Source organism: Trypanosoma melophagium (assembly GCF_022059095.1).
Source record: "Trypanosoma melophagium isolate St. Kilda chromosome Unknown ctg17segment0, whole genome shotgun sequence".
In the NCBI taxonomy this organism is placed as follows: domain Eukaryota; phylum Euglenozoa; class Kinetoplastea; order Trypanosomatida; family Trypanosomatidae; genus Trypanosoma; species Trypanosoma melophagium.
In genome coordinates, this window is record NW_027125145.1 from 369,059 (window position 1) to 386,191 (window position 17,133).

At 44.5% G+C, this 17,133-nt stretch overlaps 9 protein-coding genes across 9 annotated transcripts; all 9 read left to right on the forward strand.

Annotated features, from left to right (window-relative positions):
* Nucleotides 1-246: 246 nt before the first annotated feature.
* On the forward strand, nt 247-1,668 carry LSM04_006426 (uncharacterized protein; the record flags this gene model as incomplete). The annotated part of the gene is made up of 1 exon (XM_067334407.1): nt 247-1,668. One exon carries the CDS (start codon nt 247-249, stop codon nt 1,666-1,668), a length of 1,422 nt encoding a protein of 473 aa, XP_067193382.1.
* Nucleotides 1,669-3,560: 1,892 nt separating this feature from the next.
* Nucleotides 3,561-4,418, forward strand: LSM04_003799 (uncharacterized protein; the record flags this gene model as incomplete). The annotated part of the gene is made up of 1 exon (XM_067334408.1): nt 3,561-4,418. The coding sequence occupies one exon, from the start codon at nt 3,561-3,563 to the stop codon at nt 4,416-4,418; it is 858 nt and encodes a 285-aa protein (XP_067193327.1).
* Nucleotides 4,419-4,678: 260 nt separating this feature from the next.
* On the forward strand, nt 4,679-5,251 carry LSM04_007830 (Ribosomal protein S7 domain; the record flags this gene model as incomplete). Its single annotated transcript, XM_067334409.1, has 1 exon — nt 4,679-5,251. One exon carries the CDS (start codon nt 4,679-4,681, stop codon nt 5,249-5,251), a length of 573 nt encoding a protein of 190 aa, XP_067193405.1.
* Nucleotides 5,252-5,468: 217 nt separating this feature from the next.
* LSM04_004985 (Ribosomal protein S7 domain) lies at nt 5,469-6,041 on the forward strand (the record flags this gene model as incomplete). Its single annotated transcript, XM_067334410.1, has 1 exon — nt 5,469-6,041. The coding sequence occupies one exon, from the start codon at nt 5,469-5,471 to the stop codon at nt 6,039-6,041; it is 573 nt and encodes a 190-aa protein (XP_067193348.1).
* Nucleotides 6,042-6,404: 363 nt separating this feature from the next.
* Nucleotides 6,405-7,124, forward strand: LSM04_006664 (uncharacterized protein; the record flags this gene model as incomplete). The annotated part of the gene is made up of 1 exon (XM_067334411.1): nt 6,405-7,124. One exon carries the CDS (start codon nt 6,405-6,407, stop codon nt 7,122-7,124), a length of 720 nt encoding a protein of 239 aa, XP_067193388.1.
* Nucleotides 7,125-7,497: 373 nt separating this feature from the next.
* LSM04_004019 (Clathrin/coatomer adaptor) lies at nt 7,498-10,254 on the forward strand (the record flags this gene model as incomplete). Its single annotated transcript, XM_067334412.1, has 1 exon — nt 7,498-10,254. The coding sequence occupies one exon, from the start codon at nt 7,498-7,500 to the stop codon at nt 10,252-10,254; it is 2,757 nt and encodes a 918-aa protein (XP_067193328.1).
* Nucleotides 10,255-10,576: 322 nt separating this feature from the next.
* On the forward strand, nt 10,577-11,808 carry LSM04_004565 (Pyruvate phosphate dikinase; the record flags this gene model as incomplete). Its single annotated transcript, XM_067334413.1, has 2 exons — nt 10,577-11,320; nt 11,380-11,808. 2 exons carry the CDS (start codon nt 10,577-10,579, stop codon nt 11,806-11,808), a joined length of 1,173 nt encoding a protein of 390 aa, XP_067193337.1.
* A 130-nt stretch (nt 11,809-11,938) lies between these two features.
* Nucleotides 11,939-13,320, forward strand: LSM04_001761 (PEP-utilizing enzyme; the record flags this gene model as incomplete). The annotated part of the gene is made up of 2 exons (XM_067334414.1): nt 11,939-12,496; nt 12,574-13,320. 2 exons carry the CDS (start codon nt 11,939-11,941, stop codon nt 13,318-13,320), a joined length of 1,305 nt encoding a protein of 434 aa, XP_067193286.1.
* Nucleotides 13,321-13,686: 366 nt separating this feature from the next.
* On the forward strand, nt 13,687-16,431 carry LSM04_000947 (Pyruvate phosphate dikinase; the record flags this gene model as incomplete). The annotated part of the gene is made up of 1 exon (XM_067334416.1): nt 13,687-16,431. The coding sequence occupies one exon, from the start codon at nt 13,687-13,689 to the stop codon at nt 16,429-16,431; it is 2,745 nt and encodes a 914-aa protein (XP_067193266.1).
* Between the last annotated feature and the right edge of the window lie 702 nt (nt 16,432-17,133).

The following is a 17,133-nucleotide window of genomic DNA, read 5'->3' on the forward strand; positions in this document are numbered from 1 at the left end:
ATTATTGGTAATTATTTTATTATTAATAATATTAATATGTTTTCTTTTTTCTTTTTACTATCTTGTACTGCTGTTGATATTGTTATTCTTGTAACACAATAATAGTAATAGTAATTATTTTATTATTAATAATATTAATATGTTTTCTTTTTTCTTTTTACTATCTTGTACCGCTGTTGATATTGTTATTCTAGTTATTCTGCATATTGTTATTGTCTTTTTTTAATTTATTTCTTTGAATAGCAAATGCAGGGAACGGATCCAGCAAAGTCTTTTTTAGAAAAGCTAAAATTTGGCAGCGCTGCTGCCGCATCCATTGACAATAACTCTCCTCCCAATAGTGAAGGGATAATTGTTCGACTCCTTGAAAGACAGTATGCAAGCGAGCCGTTGTCGGCGTTAGGACTTAAGCTTAATGACGATGCGGAAGTTGTATCGACAGAGGCAAATTCTCCAGCGGCAAAGGCAAATATACCACCTCAATACATGATTATTTATGTAAATAATCAGTTTGTTGGTAGTCGTAGTGATTTTGAGGAAATTGCATCGCAAAATCTTACACTCATAATTAAACTTCAAACGACAACGGCCATGTCAGAATTGCTAGCCAAAATGCTAGATGAAGAAGAAAAAAGAGAAAATGGACAAATGAGCATGTCGATTGATACAAATGAGCTTTTGCGAACGACTCCAAGGTATGGTTTTTTATCGGCAGAGCACCCCATGTTTCTTAGATGGAATCACCGAATTCAAACTCAGCGTGAGGCCAGACAACTCCTTCGCCAGGCTGCCCGTGACGCAGAGGAGCAACAGGCAAAGGAGGCCCTTGAGAGGATAAGACATGAGATGGAAGAAGAAGAGAACAAACAACGACAATTGGAACTGCAACGACAACAAGAACAAGAAGAACAAAAACAGAATGTTGAACAGATAGAAAAAGTTATTCCAAATGCTATTCCAAACTATGAGAATGAATTTCATTTAAAACGAGTACAAGATGAGAGTGCATTTGGTCGTTTTAACGAGGTTGCAGAAGCAACTGATGGATTAAATGGAGAGGCATCACCAGAGGAGTTGTTAAAACTTATTGGTGCCAAACCCAAAGAAGATAATCCTACACCAGTTCCCGTCTGCGAAGAGGATGGTGAGGTTCGTTTTTTAATTTGTCCAACTGAAGAATATACACTTTCTAATGGATTACATGTAACTATCAGTGTCAAACAAAGAATTGGACCCTTGCCAAAACCACCCCCTGGAAGGCCACCAAGAGGAATTCGAGGATTACAAGTAAACATTAAAAATAACACTGTGAATTCTACGGTTAAGACTAGTAATGAAAAAATATGTTCTTTTTGCTATATTCGTGGTCATACAGAAGATGAATGTGTAGAAAAAAAAGAACAGGAAAGAAAATTAGCATTGACTCGTAAAGAACGTCAAATTTGCCGTGACTATTTAAGAGGTCGGTGTACAAGAAGTGAGTGTGTGATGAAGCACGTGTCACACCGTAGTCGGAGCCGGAGTCCTCGTTCCCGAAAAAGAGATCGGGAGAGAAATCATAGAAGTCGGGAGGGACGTCGGCGTGGAGAAAGTCGCTCGCGACGTCACGACAGTCGTCGAAGAAGCCGACGAAGTGAATCTACAGAGCGTTATCGTCGTAGAAGATGATAAGAAATTGCTTTTATTCCACAGATTAATTGTGGAATGTAATAGCTAATAGTTTCCTTCTTTTCTTATGAATAAATGCGAAAAAAAAATTGTATATATAAATATATTTTTTTCTCATTTAAACTTCTTCTCATTTTTCTTTTATTTAAAATTGGTAGCTATTAGGAATTTGTAGTGTTTTTGCATATAGTTTCACATATGTACTAGGGAATGAGGTGCTGAACCATCGGTGAGTCACCACAACCTTTATGTCTTGTAGCGGCAGACGTAAATATAACTTTTGGATGCATTTACAGAAAAGAAAAACATCAATATCCCTTCTTTCTTTAATTTGAAGCGAAAAAAAGAAATATCGAAGAAAAAAAAAATGGTAAAGGGTTACTGGATGATTGCACATATATAATTGTTGAAGACCTTCGGCAATGTCGTTACTTATTCCTGTTAAAATATCGACGGTTTGTTTCTACTCTGTTTTGAGTGCTGCGTAAGCTGCGGAACTTTGAAGTAACTGATTTAAAAAAAGGATTAAAACAGTATGTCTAGGCGAAACAGAGTCATTTCTAGTTATATTGATTTTAAATGATGTTTGAAATAAGATACAGAAGGGGAGAAAAAAAAAAAAAAACAGGTGTTTTTTTTTTTACCTTATTCATAAGAGTATTATGTCACTAAGTAAACCTGTCCATGGGTTAGGGAAATGATTATTTTTGAATATTTTTGTGGAAGGTATTTATGGTCCTATACCACAGAGGAATCTAGCTGGTAACAAAGAAAGTCACTTGGTTTTTATTTTTATATTTCTTTCTTATTGCACTATTATCTATTGAAGGGCATCTTGTGTTTGAGATTCTCAATAATGTGAGCGAATAACCTGAAACCAAAATAATTCGATTTTCCTTGCTGCAAAAAAAGAAAAAGAAAATAGAAATTTTATTCTTTTAAATTGGGTAATATAACAACAACACCAATAAAAATGGAAAAGAGAGTTTATTTTGTAATAGTTTTGGAAACTAAAGAAAAAAAAACAAACATGTAATGATATTATTGTTTGTGATTTCTTTAAAAAATGTTATCGTGTTTCTTCCTTTCCAGAAATAAAGGACGGAGTTGCATAATAACAATTCCTCTTTATGAGAGAAGGAGACTATTTTTATCTCTGTAAATTTAAAATGAATCAAAATATATGATTCTGGAATCCTTTATTTATTTTTGTCATGATGTATTTTTTTTCCCGTTTTTCTGTAGTTAGTTTTTTTAATTAAATCGCCTATAGTGAAATGTCTATGGGAATGACTTGATATGTTAAGGATAATTCGTATTTGGAGTCTTGAATTTTGTCCGTTGGGCCACCATAATTCTATTCATTAGATACAATGCTTGGGTGGTGTGGTGGGGGCGTAATTATATCTATTTCGACTTTTCCTTTTTGTTATGATCATAAAAATTGTTTAAATGGTCCGAAAAATCGAAAAAACATGTTTTTTTTTTTGGTTTTTTGTGTTATGGTCATTATGGGGACGAATTTTTTATGGGGAATTGGTATGGTGATTCGTTCCCTGATAAAATTGTGTGGATACTTCTTGAAAGGAAAACTGCTTTTTTTCCACTGGTTATTTATTTGTTACTTGTAACGATACTTGTATTTGTTTTTATGGGACTTGGTTTTGTGAGGGTTGATTTTGGTTGATTCTCTGTGGATTGATTCTTTAGTTCTTGTGTAGTAAAAGAAAGGTGCCGTAGCTTTTATCTTGTATCTACCCTGATTATTAAATGAGAACATTTGTCATGCTTATGTGTTTTTCTGTCTATCAATTGAATATATATGCTTCCTGTTTTTTATTTATTTTACTTTTTATACTAACATAGGTAGAAGAAAGCCATTACCATTCGAAATGCGTGGTGGTTTTCGCAGAGGACGATTTGATAAAGTTCCACAACCTGGAACAATCGGTAGTTACACGGAGGCATTCTACCCACCCCGTGTTTATTATTACTACACCCACCCACCCATTCCCACAAACACATCTGCAGCTACTGTTATTGTTCCGAGCATTGATGATGGCGTTGGTGATTCCCGTGGAAGAGAAGTGCCGTTTCAGGGTGTTAGTTCAGCAATGGCTAGGAGAGTCCCTCCCACTCTTCAGGATTTTATTGGTTGTTTTGTTGATTCAAATCAATGTACAGCAGATTCTCGAGTCTTTACAATAGTAGAATCTGGAAAAGAACCTCTCAATATTTTGCATTACCCCTATTTATTAAGTGGCAATTCAGGGCATGGAAATTTAGATGCACAAGGAAAACAGCCACATGGTAACGAGGTTGACCATAGCTCTCTACGAATATGGGAGGATGCATTGGGATTGCCAAGTGAACTGAAGTTCTACAGCTCGGTTAGTGTTTCTGGTGAGATGACAAGTTCCACAATGGAACGTCTTCGGATTCGCCCTGTCAAAAGAAAACGTATTGTGAAACCAGTGCGAAGAGGAGCCAAAGTGGTTGTCCTCACTCCAACAGCAGGTGAGGGTGTTCAGGAAACACGAAAGACTAGGAGGAATTTGGGTGATGATGATGATGTAGGTGGAGTAAAAAAACAACCAAAGGGTGAAGACGATGAGCACGAAGGTGAAGGTGAAGGAGAATATGACAAGGATGACGATGAAGCATCGATATCTTTTCAAGTTGATGATGATGATGACGGTGGTGACCTTGATGGACCTGAAGGCAGTGGTGGTGACGACGACTTTTTCTGATGATACGATTAATAATTGGATCTTGAAAACATCAAGGTTCACAGAATCTTTTCTTTTCTGAAGAACAAGTAGCTTCTCTTCGAAGTATTTTGCTGGTTTTTTTTCCTGTTTTTGTTTTCTTGTGAACTCCTGCTTTATTGAAATATATTAACCCAAAGTTAGGGTTTTTTTTCTAGTTACTGTTTTTTTTTTCTCCTGCTTCCTTACATTATTAAAAAAAACCAAAAACCAAAAATAAATAAACTGTGTAGAAATCGAGTATGAGCGCAAAGGCCCCAAAGCTCTTTAACAAGTGGTCGTACGAAAATCTCCAGACAACGGAGATTGCTCTTAGCGACCACATCGCGAAGACGGCGACGTATGTGCCTCACTCTGCTGGCCGCTGGCAGAAGAAGCGCTTTCGCAAGGCCCGCATCCCGATCGTGGAGCGTTTGACAAACGGTCTCATGTTCAAGGGTCGTGGCAACGGTAAGAAGCTGCAGGCTGTGCGCCTTGTGAAGCACACACTGGAGATCGTTCACCTGCTGACAGACCAGAATCCCATTCAGGTGGTGATTGATGCCGTGTCCAAGGGTGCACCACGTGAGGACTCCACCCGTGTTGGCTCTGGCGGTGTTGTCCGTCGTCAGGCCGTTGATGTGTCGCCTATGCGCCGTGTGAATGAGGCTATCTACCTTATGTGCAAGGGTGCCCGTGAGGCTGCTTTCCGAAACCTCAAGACGCTTCCTGAGTGCCTCGCCGACGAGATCGTCAACGCATCAAAGGGTAGCTCCAACTCGTACGCCATCAAGAAGAAGGATGAGGTGGAGCGCGTTGCCAAGGCCAACCGATAAACGAAAAGGCGGTTTCAATGTTGTGATTCTTTTCTTTTATTTCAAATTTCAAATTTTATTTTTGTGATTTTGATCTTGATTTTTTTGTTTTTGATTGTTCCAATTGGTTTGTATTAACTTTTCTTTTCGTTTATTCTGCAATTTTGATATTCTCTTGTTTTTTTTTCTTTTTTACCCCTCTACCCTCATTTGGCTTGCAAATTGGAAGGGAAAGGTGATGAGCGCAAAGGCCCCAAAGCTCTTTAACAAGTGGTCGTACGAAAATCTCCAGACAACGGAGATTGCTCTTAGCGACCACATCGCGAAGACGGCGACGTATGTGCCTCACTCTGCTGGCCGCTGGCAGAAGAAGCGCTTTCGCAAGGCCCGCATCCCGATCGTGGAGCGTTTGACAAACGGTCTCATGTTCAAGGGTCGTGGCAACGGTAAGAAGCTGCAGGCTGTGCGCCTTGTGAAGCACACACTGGAGATCGTTCACCTGCTGACAGACCAGAATCCCATTCAGGTGGTGATTGATGCCGTGTCCAAGGGTGCACCACGTGAGGACTCCACCCGTGTTGGCTCTGGCGGTGTTGTCCGTCGTCAGGCCGTTGATGTGTCGCCTATGCGCCGTGTGAATGAGGCTATCTACCTTATGTGCAAGGGTGCCCGTGAGGCTGCTTTCCGAAACCTCAAGACGCTTCCTGAGTGCCTCGCCGACGAGATCGTCAACGCATCAAAGGGTAGCTCCAACTCGTACGCCATCAAGAAGAAGGATGAGGTGGAGCGCGTTGCCAAGGCCAACCGATAAACGAAGAGAAAAGGTAACTCGGAGGTTTATTGCGTTGTTTTCATTCCCTTACCATCATTTTATTATTATTATTATTATTATTATTATTATTATTATTTATCTTTTTCTTTTATCATACTCTTATCACCACTTGGCGACAGGATTGGCTTATTGGACAAGGTGTGACGTTATAAGTGTGGCACTACCAAAACGTCCTTGTGTTACATTATTGTTATTAGTATTTTAGATCTTTTTTCTTTTCTTTTTTTCTTTTTCTTTCTTGCGTATGCGCATTTATTTGCTTATTTATTTTTGACTTCTTTACTTCATCTGTGGATGTCCAGCTGGAGACTGAGTGTAGACGGGTCTACTGGGTAAAAACATATGGCGCTTTCACACACCCCTGACGCTATGGCGCAGCAGCTGCAGGAGGACCGTCTCGCCCGATTGTGTGATGATAACGCCTTTGTGAATGTTGTGGAGGTGTTGCGGCGGCAGCGGCGTGATGGGGCGCCTGCCGGGGCCGCCGAGACGGAGGCGGAGTTCCTCGAGTTGAGTGCCGTCGCCGGTGCGGGGCCCGCCCGCCTCCACCTCAGCCGCGCCTTCCTCGAGCAGCACCGCGCGTACCTGAAGGCCCTCGAAGGCGCTGCGGACGCCACTGCCGTCTCCCCGAACGCCTCTTCCGAGTCCTCCTCAGGGGAGGAGACGTCCACCGCGGGGCGAGGGAGGCGTCCGCAGGGAGGCGAACCCCGCCGGGGGGAGGGAAAGAAGCGTGTGCGAAAAGAAATAGAACAGACAGAGAACTGGGACAATGAGGTAATGGACAGCAGTGTCGCGGTGGCACGACGGATGGAAAAGGAATACCAGGGCATTCGTACGTGGAGTCAACAGCGGCGAGCTCCCCCAACGGAGTCAAGTACGCCAATGCCAAGCTATATGGCAATGGCTGCACCACCACCAACACACATGGGTGGCTATCATTTATGTTCGGTCTGTTTGCTTCCAGCGGGTTACAAGTGTATGCGCTGCCGTAGGGCGTTTTTTTGCTCTATTGGGTGTCATGTAATGCATGATGCGACTCGTTGTTTAAAATTTATGGTTTGAGAAAGAATGATGAAAGAGGAAGAAGAAATGTTTGATTTGTTTACTCAGTTTTGTTTCGGATGGATGGTGACGTACCCTTTTTACATCATTAATTACTCATTGGAAATATATTGGATAAGCTTTTTGGTTTTATGTTATCTATAGATAAAACATCCTGATATCCTCTGCTTTTCCTTGCATTTGGTTTTCGCTATTTTCTTCTGTTTCTTTGAGGATTACAAGATATTAAAGGTGGAGAGGTGAAGGGGTGGTTTGGAACAGAACCAAAACAAAAAAAAGGGGGAAAATATACCTAAAGGGTAATTAATTCGCACGTAGGGATTCCTCGTTTTTTTTTCTTTTTTAAAAATCTCCACAGAAACGTTAAGACCAAATGCTCAACATTGGTCATTTGAGTGGTGCAGCTTTTTTTAGCCGTATATTTGATTCCAGTATAATTCGCGAGGATCTCTTGAGTCAAAATGTACCTCGACAACTTTCTGCACTTCAACAAGTAGTTGCCTTCATGACGATCGGAAGGGATATGTCAGGTCAGTTCAGTGATATAGCTCCCCTCTGTTCTTCCAGTGATCTCACGATCAAGCGACTCGTGTACTTATATTTAATGCAGTACAGTAGAACACAACCACAGAAAGCTGTTCTACAAGCTGGTACCTTTGTAAAAGATACACTAAACGATTCTCCTCTTATTCGTGGTGCTGCACTTCGTACAATGACTTCTCTACTTGTACCAGTTATGGTTGATTTTATTACTGCACCCCTTTTACGTTGCCTAGAAGACAGTGATCCATATGTTCGCCGTATCGCTGCATTCGGTACATTGAAACTCTACTATATGGCTCCAAATGTTTGTGAAGAAGTTGGACTTCTTGAAAAATTAAAGAATCAATTATGTGATGAAAATGCATCTGTAGTGGCATCTGCGGTTGCTGCTATTTTGGAACTTCGTCAGTTAAATGCTCCAGTGGAACTTGAAGAAGCTATTGTACAAAGTGTTAATCACATACTTGAAGTAGTTAGTGATGCCACTGGTTGGTACCAACATTATCTTCTTGAAGGTATTGCTCTGACTTTAAAGAATAGTTTTAATACGTTAAGCATAGATGAAGTTACAAAAATTTTTGATGGTGTTTTACCGTTTCTATCGGTATTTAATGTTGCAACAGTCATGTCTGCTGTACGTGTCATCACATCCTTTCTTATTGAAGTATCTCCTCAGTTATTATCATCTACTAGACCTGATAATACTAATAATAATAATAATAATAATAATAATAATCAACAATTAGTAGAGATACAAGAAAGATATGTTCCCAGAGTTGTTGGAACATGTGTATCATTATTATATGGACCTTATTTTGAAGTACGTTTTACCGTTTTGCGAAATATTCATCTCTTGATTATGACAGGATTAAGTCGATTCTTTAAGAAATATTTAACTGTCTTCTTTGTTAAGTATGATGACCCTATTTTTATTAAACTGGAGAAGGCTGAAATATTACTTGAGCTTGCTGACAATGAAGTTGGAGAGGTCGTACTATCTGAATATGTAACATACGCTACAGATGCAGATGAAGAAATGGTTCGGAAAGCAGTGCGATCTATTGGATTTCTTGCTGCTAAATCAGAACCACTGGCAGCACGATGCGTGGAGAAACTTATTGGTCTTATTGACACTGGTGTAAGTTACGTTGTACAGGATGCCGCAATTGTGGTACAAACTGTTCTTCGCCGGTATCCTGGTAGGTTTCATGATGTTGTAACAAAACTGTGTGATGCCTTAGATGTATTAAATACCGCAGAATCAAAGGCTGCCGTTGCTTGGGTACTTGGTGAATACGCACAATATGTAGAAAAATTACAAAATTTACTTTCGATATTCGTAGACTCTTTCCCTAATGAACATCCTACTGTGCAATTAGCATTATTAACTGCCGTTGTAAAGATTTATCTTCAAAATAATACTGACACGAAACACTATAATAGTGGAATTCTTCAACGAGTACTTGTTATGGCAACACAATCAGGACTACCAGATATCCGAGATCGTGCGTATATGTATTGGCGTCTTGTCACTAGTGACGTTGAGGCGGCAAAGAAACTAGTTCTAACATCATCAGGTAGTACAATTTTTACCACAGTAAATAGCATCGAGAAAAACCGACTACAAACACTTTTGTTAGATATAGGAAACCTTACCTCGGTACTTCATCGTCCCTTGCATCTTATATACAATAATGGGTTAGATCTCGATGAAGAGGATAATGATGAAAATGGTGATAGTGATGAAACAAAACATGAGAGTAATAATGAGAACTTTGAAAAAGGACCATTTCATTCTATTTATTCTTATGATGACACAATGCTATCATTACCTAAAGAAATGCCTGGAGGTATTCCTCATCGTAGCAGAGAAGAGATGCAAATTGCATTACCAGCGGATGAGGGTAGTGGATTAGAGGTAAGTATGAGTTGGTCACAATTGGGCAATAAGTTACTGTTAAATTGTCGTTTTTCACTCTTGCCTGGTGATGACTATGTACATCGTGTACGTATTCACATGCTTCAAATTAATAGGAATATATTTGCACTTGGTCTCGCACAACAATGCCCCATTGTAGAACTCGAAATTGGATTGAAAAATGAAGAAACAGTTCATATTCTTGCAGGAACTAATAATGAAAAAGCGCCTTCACGTGATTTTCTCGCAGCAGTTAATGCCGATCCTATTGGAACACGTTATTTTATTGCTCCACCGGTTCCCCCTGCTATGTTATTACTTCCTGCTACGGGTTGTGACCATGTCATATTTATGGAGCAATTCCGTGCGCTCCGGGCACCCTCTTGGACGATACCACAAGCTCATTCAACAGTCAAAACAGACCCGACACGTTATACAACAAGCGCGCTACGCCTCCACGGCTTAAGCCTTGTATACACTGGTAAAATATGTGAAGATGGGATTACAAGACTATTTCTCTTTGCTGAAACAATATCTGCAGAAAGGATTTTAATGGAATTAGCCATTCAAAATGACGTCATAGCCTATCTAGGAGTGCGATGTAAAGACAATTACATCACACCAGTATTTGGTAAATACACCCTACAGGTTCTCTCGTCTACAAAATAGACGAAATAAAGAAAATGTGAACTTCTTTGCTGTTTTCTTTTACGTGACTCTTTCTTTTTTTTTTTTTTGTGGTATACTCATACCAGAAACGTGCGACACTCCATCAACTACAAATAAACTAATAACACATATAATATCTACATATAAATTTATATATGTAAACGACCTAAGAAAGTCGTACGTGAAGGACAACTTTCTATTCCCATTCTTTATTTTCGTTCATTTCTTTCTTTTCCTTTGCCTTTGTAAAATAAAAGATTTAACAAGATCTTTAAACTCAACCAAGAAATAAATAAAAAACGTTTCTATTATAAAAAAAAATATGATGCAGGTTAAGAAGCAAGTGTACTACTTTGGTGGGAAAAAGGCCGATGGCGATCGCAACATGAAGGAGCTCCTCGGAGGCAAAGGTGCAAATCTGGCGGAGATGGTAAACTTGGGCATCCCCGTACCCCCTGGTTTCACCATCACGACTGAGGTGTGCGGCATCTACCAGACCACAAAGGGTGTGCCACAGGAGGTCGTGGAGCAGGTAAAGCAGAATGTGCGCCGCGTGGAGGAGGAGATGGGCAAGAAGTTTGGTGATGTGGAGAACCCACTGCTCTTCTCCGTGCGCTCTGGCGCTGCTGCCTCTATGCCTGGTATGATGGACACCGTTCTGAACCTTGGCATGAACAAGGCTACCGTGGAGGCATGGATTCGCCGCTCTCCTCAGTTGGAGCGTTTTGTCTATGATTCATACCGTCGCTTCATCACCATGTATGCCGACATTGTGATGCAGGTGGGCCGTGAAGATTTTGAGGAGGCCATGGGACACATGAAGGAGAAGCGCGGAACAAAGTTTGACACGGATCTGACAGCCAAGGACCTGAAGGAGCTGACAGAGGAATACCTGGTGCTGTTCCAGCGTAAGACTGGATTCCCGTTCCCACAAGACCCAATGACGCAACTGTTCGCCGCCATCAACGCCGTGTTTCGCAGCTGGGGCAACCCTCGCGCTGTCATGTACCGCCGCCTGAACAACATCACCGGCCTGCTTGGCACGGCTGTGAATGTGCAGGCAATGGTGTTCGGTAACATCAACGATCGCTCTGCTACTGGTGTCGCCTTCTCGCGCAGCCCCAGCACTGGGGAAAACTTCTTCTTTGGGAGTACCTCGTGAACGCACAGGGTGAGGATGTTGTGGCTGGTATCCGCACGCCGCAACAGATTGGTCGCGAGCTGTCGCTGCGATGGGCTAAAAACCATGGTGTGACCGAGGAGGAGCGTCGCCACCGCTACCCATCGATGGAGGAGACGATGCCGGATAACTACCGCCTTCTATGTGATATCCGCGCGAAGCTGGAGCACCACTACCGTGACATGCAAGACATCGAATTCACTGTGGAGGATGGTCGTCTGTGGATGCTGCAGTGCCGCAACGGGAAGCGTACAATCCACGCAGCAGTGCGCATCGCCATCGAGATGGTGAAGGAAGGCCTCATCTCGAAGGAAGAGGCTGTGCTGCGTATTGATCCTGCTCAGGTGGACCACCTGATGCACCCGGAACATTGAACCCGCTTCGGAGAAGAGCAGCAAGCCGATCGGCAAGGGTCTTGCGGCAAGTCCTGGTGCTGCTGTGGGTCAGGTTGTCTTCGACGCAGAGTCGGCGAAGGAGTGGAGTGCAAAGGGCAAGAAGGTGATCATGGTACGTCTCGAGACGTCGCCGGAGGACCTGGCTGGTATGGATGCCGCGTGCGGTATTCTGACGGCCCGCGGTGGTATGACGTCTCACGCGGCTGTGGTGGCCCGCGGCATGGGCAAATGCTGCGTTTCTGGCTGTGGCGACATGGTCATCAAGGGCAAACAGTTCACACTTCACGGTCACGTGATCCGCGAGGGTGACTACATCACGATTGATGGGTCAAAGGGCCTGATCTACGTTGGTCAGCTGAAGCTGCAGTCCCCAAGCCTGAAGGGCGACTTCGAGACGATCCTGAATTGGTGCCGCGAGTTGAAGCGCCTTGGCGTACGTGCCAATGCAGACACACCACACGATACAACCAAGGCCCGCAGCTTCGGCGCGGAGGGCGTTGGTCTGTGCCGCACGGAGCACATGTTCTTTGAGGGAAGCCGGATTGATGCAATCCGTGAGATGATTCTTGCCGATACTCTGGAGGGGCGCAAGTCTGCTTTGCAGAAGCTGTTGCCACTGCAGCGTGGTGACTTCGTCGGCATCTTCAAGGCCATGAATGGTCTGCCGGTGACAATTCGTCTGCTGGACCCCCGCTGCATGAGTTTGTGCCACATGAGGATGTAGCACAGGCTGAGCTCGCACAGAAGATGGGTGTGTCGGTGGAAAAGATTCGCAATCGTGTGAAGTCGCTGCACGAAATGAACCCCATGCTTGGCCACCGCGGTTGCCGTCTGGGTATCACATACCCTGAGATCTACAATATGCAGGTGCAGGCCATCATGGAGGCGGCCATCGAGTTGAGCAAGAAGGGCTGCAAGGTTCAACCGGAGATCATGATCCCGCTGGTTGGCAAGAAGGAGGAACTGACTTTCACCAAGGAAAGTGCAGTAAAGACAGCTGAGGCGGCTATCGCGGCCGCTGGCCACCGTGTGCATTACATTGTTGGTACCATGATTGAGGTGCCGCGCGCTGCTGTAACGGCTGACCAGATCGCCCAAGAAGCTGACTTCTTCTCATTCGGTACCAACGATCTGACACAGATGGGTTGTGGCTTCTCGCGCGACGACGCCGGCGCGTTCCTGCGTCACTACTGCAACTTGGGCATCTACGCCCAGGACCCATTCCAGTCACTTGACCAGTCAGGTGTTGGTGAGCTTGTGCGCATTGCAGTAACGAAGGGACGCAGTGTGAAACCAATGCTGAAGCTTGGTATCTGTGGTGAGCATGGTGGAGACCCCGCGACGATCGAGTTCTGCCACAATGTCGGCCTCAACTACGTGTCGTGCTCACCGTTCCGTGTGCCTGTTGCCACTGTTGCCGCTGCCCACGCTGCGCTGAAGGAGAAAAGGCGTGTAGAGGCACAGTACAAGACACTCGCTGCAAAGATGTAGACATACACCTCTATTATAGGAAGAATGGGCTGGGAAAAAATGATAGCGCATACGACGTTAATAACATTCAAAATTTCTGGTATTTAAATCGTCTGTTTTTTTTTTTATGAGTAATAGATTTTTTTCAAAAACAAAAACGTGTTTTTATTTATTTATTTATTTATTGCTCTCAAACCCACTTTTGTTATTTTTTTTTTCTTTTGCCTTCTTTAATTTATGTGCCGTTTTTCTTTTACAGTTGCCGCGTATGTAATTTGTTTTTGTTCATTCTTTCTTTTCCTTTGCCTTTGTAAAATAAAAGATTTAACAAGATCTTTAAACTCAACCAAGAAATAAATAAAAAACGTTTCTATTATAAAAAAAAACATGATGCAGGTTAAGAAGCAAGTGTACTACTTTGGTGGGAAAAAGGCCGATGGCGATCGCAACATGAAGGAGCTCCTCGGAGGCAAAGGTGCAAATCTGGCGGAGATGGTAAACTTGGGCATCCCCGTACCCCCTGGTTTCACCATCACGACTGAGGTGTGCGGCATCTACCAGACCACAAAGGGTGTGCCACAGGAGGTCGTGGAGCAGGTAAAGCAGAATGTGCGCCGCGTGGAGGAGGAGATGGGCAAGAAGTTTGGTGATGTGGAGAACCCACTGCTCTTCTCCGTGCGCTCTGGCGCTGCTGCCTCTATGCCTGGTATGATGGACACCGTTCTGAACCTTGGCATGAACAAGGCTACCGTGGAGGCATGGATTCGCCGCTCTCCTCAGTTGGAGCGTTTTGTCTATGATTCATACCGTCGCTTCATCACCATGTATGCCGACATTGTGATGCAGGTGGGCCGTGAAGATTTTGAGGAGGCCATGGGACACATGAAGGAGAAGCGCGGAACAAAGTTTGACACGGATCTGACAGCCAAGGACCTGAAGGAGCTGACAGAGGAATACCTGGTGCTGTTCCAGCGTAAGACTGGATTCCCGTTCCCACAAGACCCAATGACGCAACTGTTCGCCGCCATCAACGCCGTGTTTCGCAGCTGGGGCAACCCTCGCGCTGTCATGTACCGCCGCCTGAACAACATCACCGGCCTGCTTGGCACGGCTGTGAATGTGCAGGCAATGGTGTTCGGTAACATCAACGATCGCTCTGCTACTGGTGTCGCCTTCTCGCGCAGCCCCAGCACTGGGGAAAACTTCTTCTTTGGGGAGTACCTCGTGAACGCACAGGGTGAGGATGTTGTGGCTGGTATCCGCACGCCGCAACAGATTGGTCGCGAGCTGTCGCTGCGATGGGCTAAAAACCATGGTGTGACCGAGGAGGAGCGTCGCCACCGCTACCCATCGATGGAGGAGACGATGCCGGATAACTACCGCCTTCTATGTGATATCCGCGCGAAGCTGGAGCACCACTACCGTGACATGCAAGACATCGAATTCACTGTGGAGGATGGTCGTCTGTGGATGCTGCAGTGCCGCAACGGGAAGCGTACAATCCACGCAGCAGTGCGCATCGCCATCGAGATGGTGAAGGAAGGCCTCATCTCGAAGGAAGAGGCTGTGCTGCGTATTGATCCTGCTCAGGTGGACCACCTGATGCACCCGAACATTGAACCCGCTTCGGAGAAGAGCAGCAAGCCGATCGGCAAGGGTCTTGCGGCAAGTCCTGGTGCTGCTGTGGGTCAGGTTGTCTTCGACGCAGAGTCGGCGAAGGAGTGGAGTGCAAAGGGCAAGAAGGTGATCATGGTACGTCTCGAGACGTCGCCGGAGGACCTGGCTGGTATGGATGCCGCGTGCGGTATTCTGACGGCCCGCGGTGGTATGACGTCTCACGCGGCTGTGGTGGCCCGCGGCATGGGCAAATGCTGCGTTTCTGGCTGTGGCGACATGGTCATCAAGGGCAAACAGTTCACACTTCACGGTCACGTGATCCGCGAGGGTGACTACATCACGATTGATGGGTCAAAGGGCCTGATCTACGTTGGTCAGCTGAAGCTGCAGTCCCCAAGCCTGAAGGGCGACTTCGAGACGATCCTGAATTGGTGCCGCGAGTTGAAGCGCCTTGGCGTACGTGCCAATGCAGACACACCACACGATACAACCAAGGCCCGCAGCTTCGGCGCGGAGGGCGTTGGTCTGTGCCGCACGGAGCACATGTTCTTTGAGGGAAGCCGGATTGATGCAATCCGTGAGATGATTCTTGCCGATACTCTGGAGGGGCGCAAGTCTGCTTTGCAGAAGCTGTTGCCACTGCAGCGTGGTGACTTCGTCGGCATCTTCAAGGCCATGAATGGTCTGCCGGTGACAATTCGTCTGCTGGACCCCCCGCTGCATGAGTTTGTGCCACATGAGGATGTAGCACAGGCTGAGCTCGCACAGAAGATGGGTGTGTCGGTGGAAAAGATTCGCAATCGTGTGAAGTCGCTGCACGAAATGAACCCCATGCTTGGCCACCGCGGTTGCCGTCTGGGTATCACATACCCTGAGATCTACAATATGCAGGTGCAGGCCATCATGGAGGCGGCCATCGAGTTGAGCAAGAAGGGCTGCAAGGTTCAACCGGAGATCATGATCCCGCTGGTTGGCAAGAAGGAGGAACTGACTTTCACCAAGGAAAGTGCAGTAAAGACAGCTGAGGCGGCTATCGCGGCCGCTGGCCACCGTGTGCATTACATTGTTGGTACCATGATTGAGGTGCCGCGCGCTGCTGTAACGGCTGACCAGATCGCCCAAGAAGCTGACTTCTTCTCATTCGGTACCAACGATCTGACACAGATGGGTTGTGGCTTCTCGCGCGACGACGCCGGCGCGTTCCTGCGTCACTACTGCAACTTGGGCATCTACGCCCAGGACCCATTCCAGTCACTTGACCAGTCAGGTGTTGGTGAGCTTGTGCGCATTGCAGTAACGAAGGGACGCAGTGTGAAACCAATGCTGAAGCTTGGTATCTGTGGTGAGCATGGTGGAGACCCCGCGACGATCGAGTTCTGCCACAATGTCGGCCTCAACTACGTGTCGTGCTCACCGTTCCGTGTGCCTGTTGCCACTGTTGCCGCTGCCCACGCTGCGCTGAAGGAGAAAAGGCGTGTAGAGGCACAGTACAAGACACTCGCTGCAAAGATGTAGACATACACCTCTATTATAGGAAGAATGGGCTGGGAAAAAATGATAGCGCATACGACGTTAATAACATTCAAAATTTCTGGTATTTAAATCGTCTGTTTTTTTTTTTTTGTGAGGGTTGTTAAGCGGTATAATAATATCTTGTGAGATTATTTGTTTGTGTCCGTGTGGGCATCCCTGTGGTATTAAAATTTTCTGTTGAGTTAGCTTGTTTTTGATTGTAGAAGTGTGATGAAAATACGGATAACTGTAGGCAACAAAATGTTTTTTTATTTTCTTATTATTTGTACCCGTTGTAACTTTTTGATTAAGGGTTACGCTCTGTTGAAAACGTTTTATTTACGAGGTGAGGAAAGATTTGACGGGGTTTTTTCTCACTATTAATTTGGTAATGAATAGTCGATCGCTTATTTTTTTTGTTGAAATGTTTTCTTGGTAGGACTCTTATGTCGTTCCTTCTTTACTGGGTACTCATGCACTCTGCCCTGACTCCATTGTATCTTGGTATTATTGAGAAATATGAGTTTTTTTACTATTACTATTATTGTGCTTTTATTGTTTTGCGGAATTACAGTGGAATTGGGATGCGCTTTGAAAATGGAGTATGAAGAGGTATACCGAAGAGGAATGACGTTGTAATAAAGTGGAGATATTTCTGTTTTACAGTATTACTATAATAATAATAATAATAATAATAATAATAAT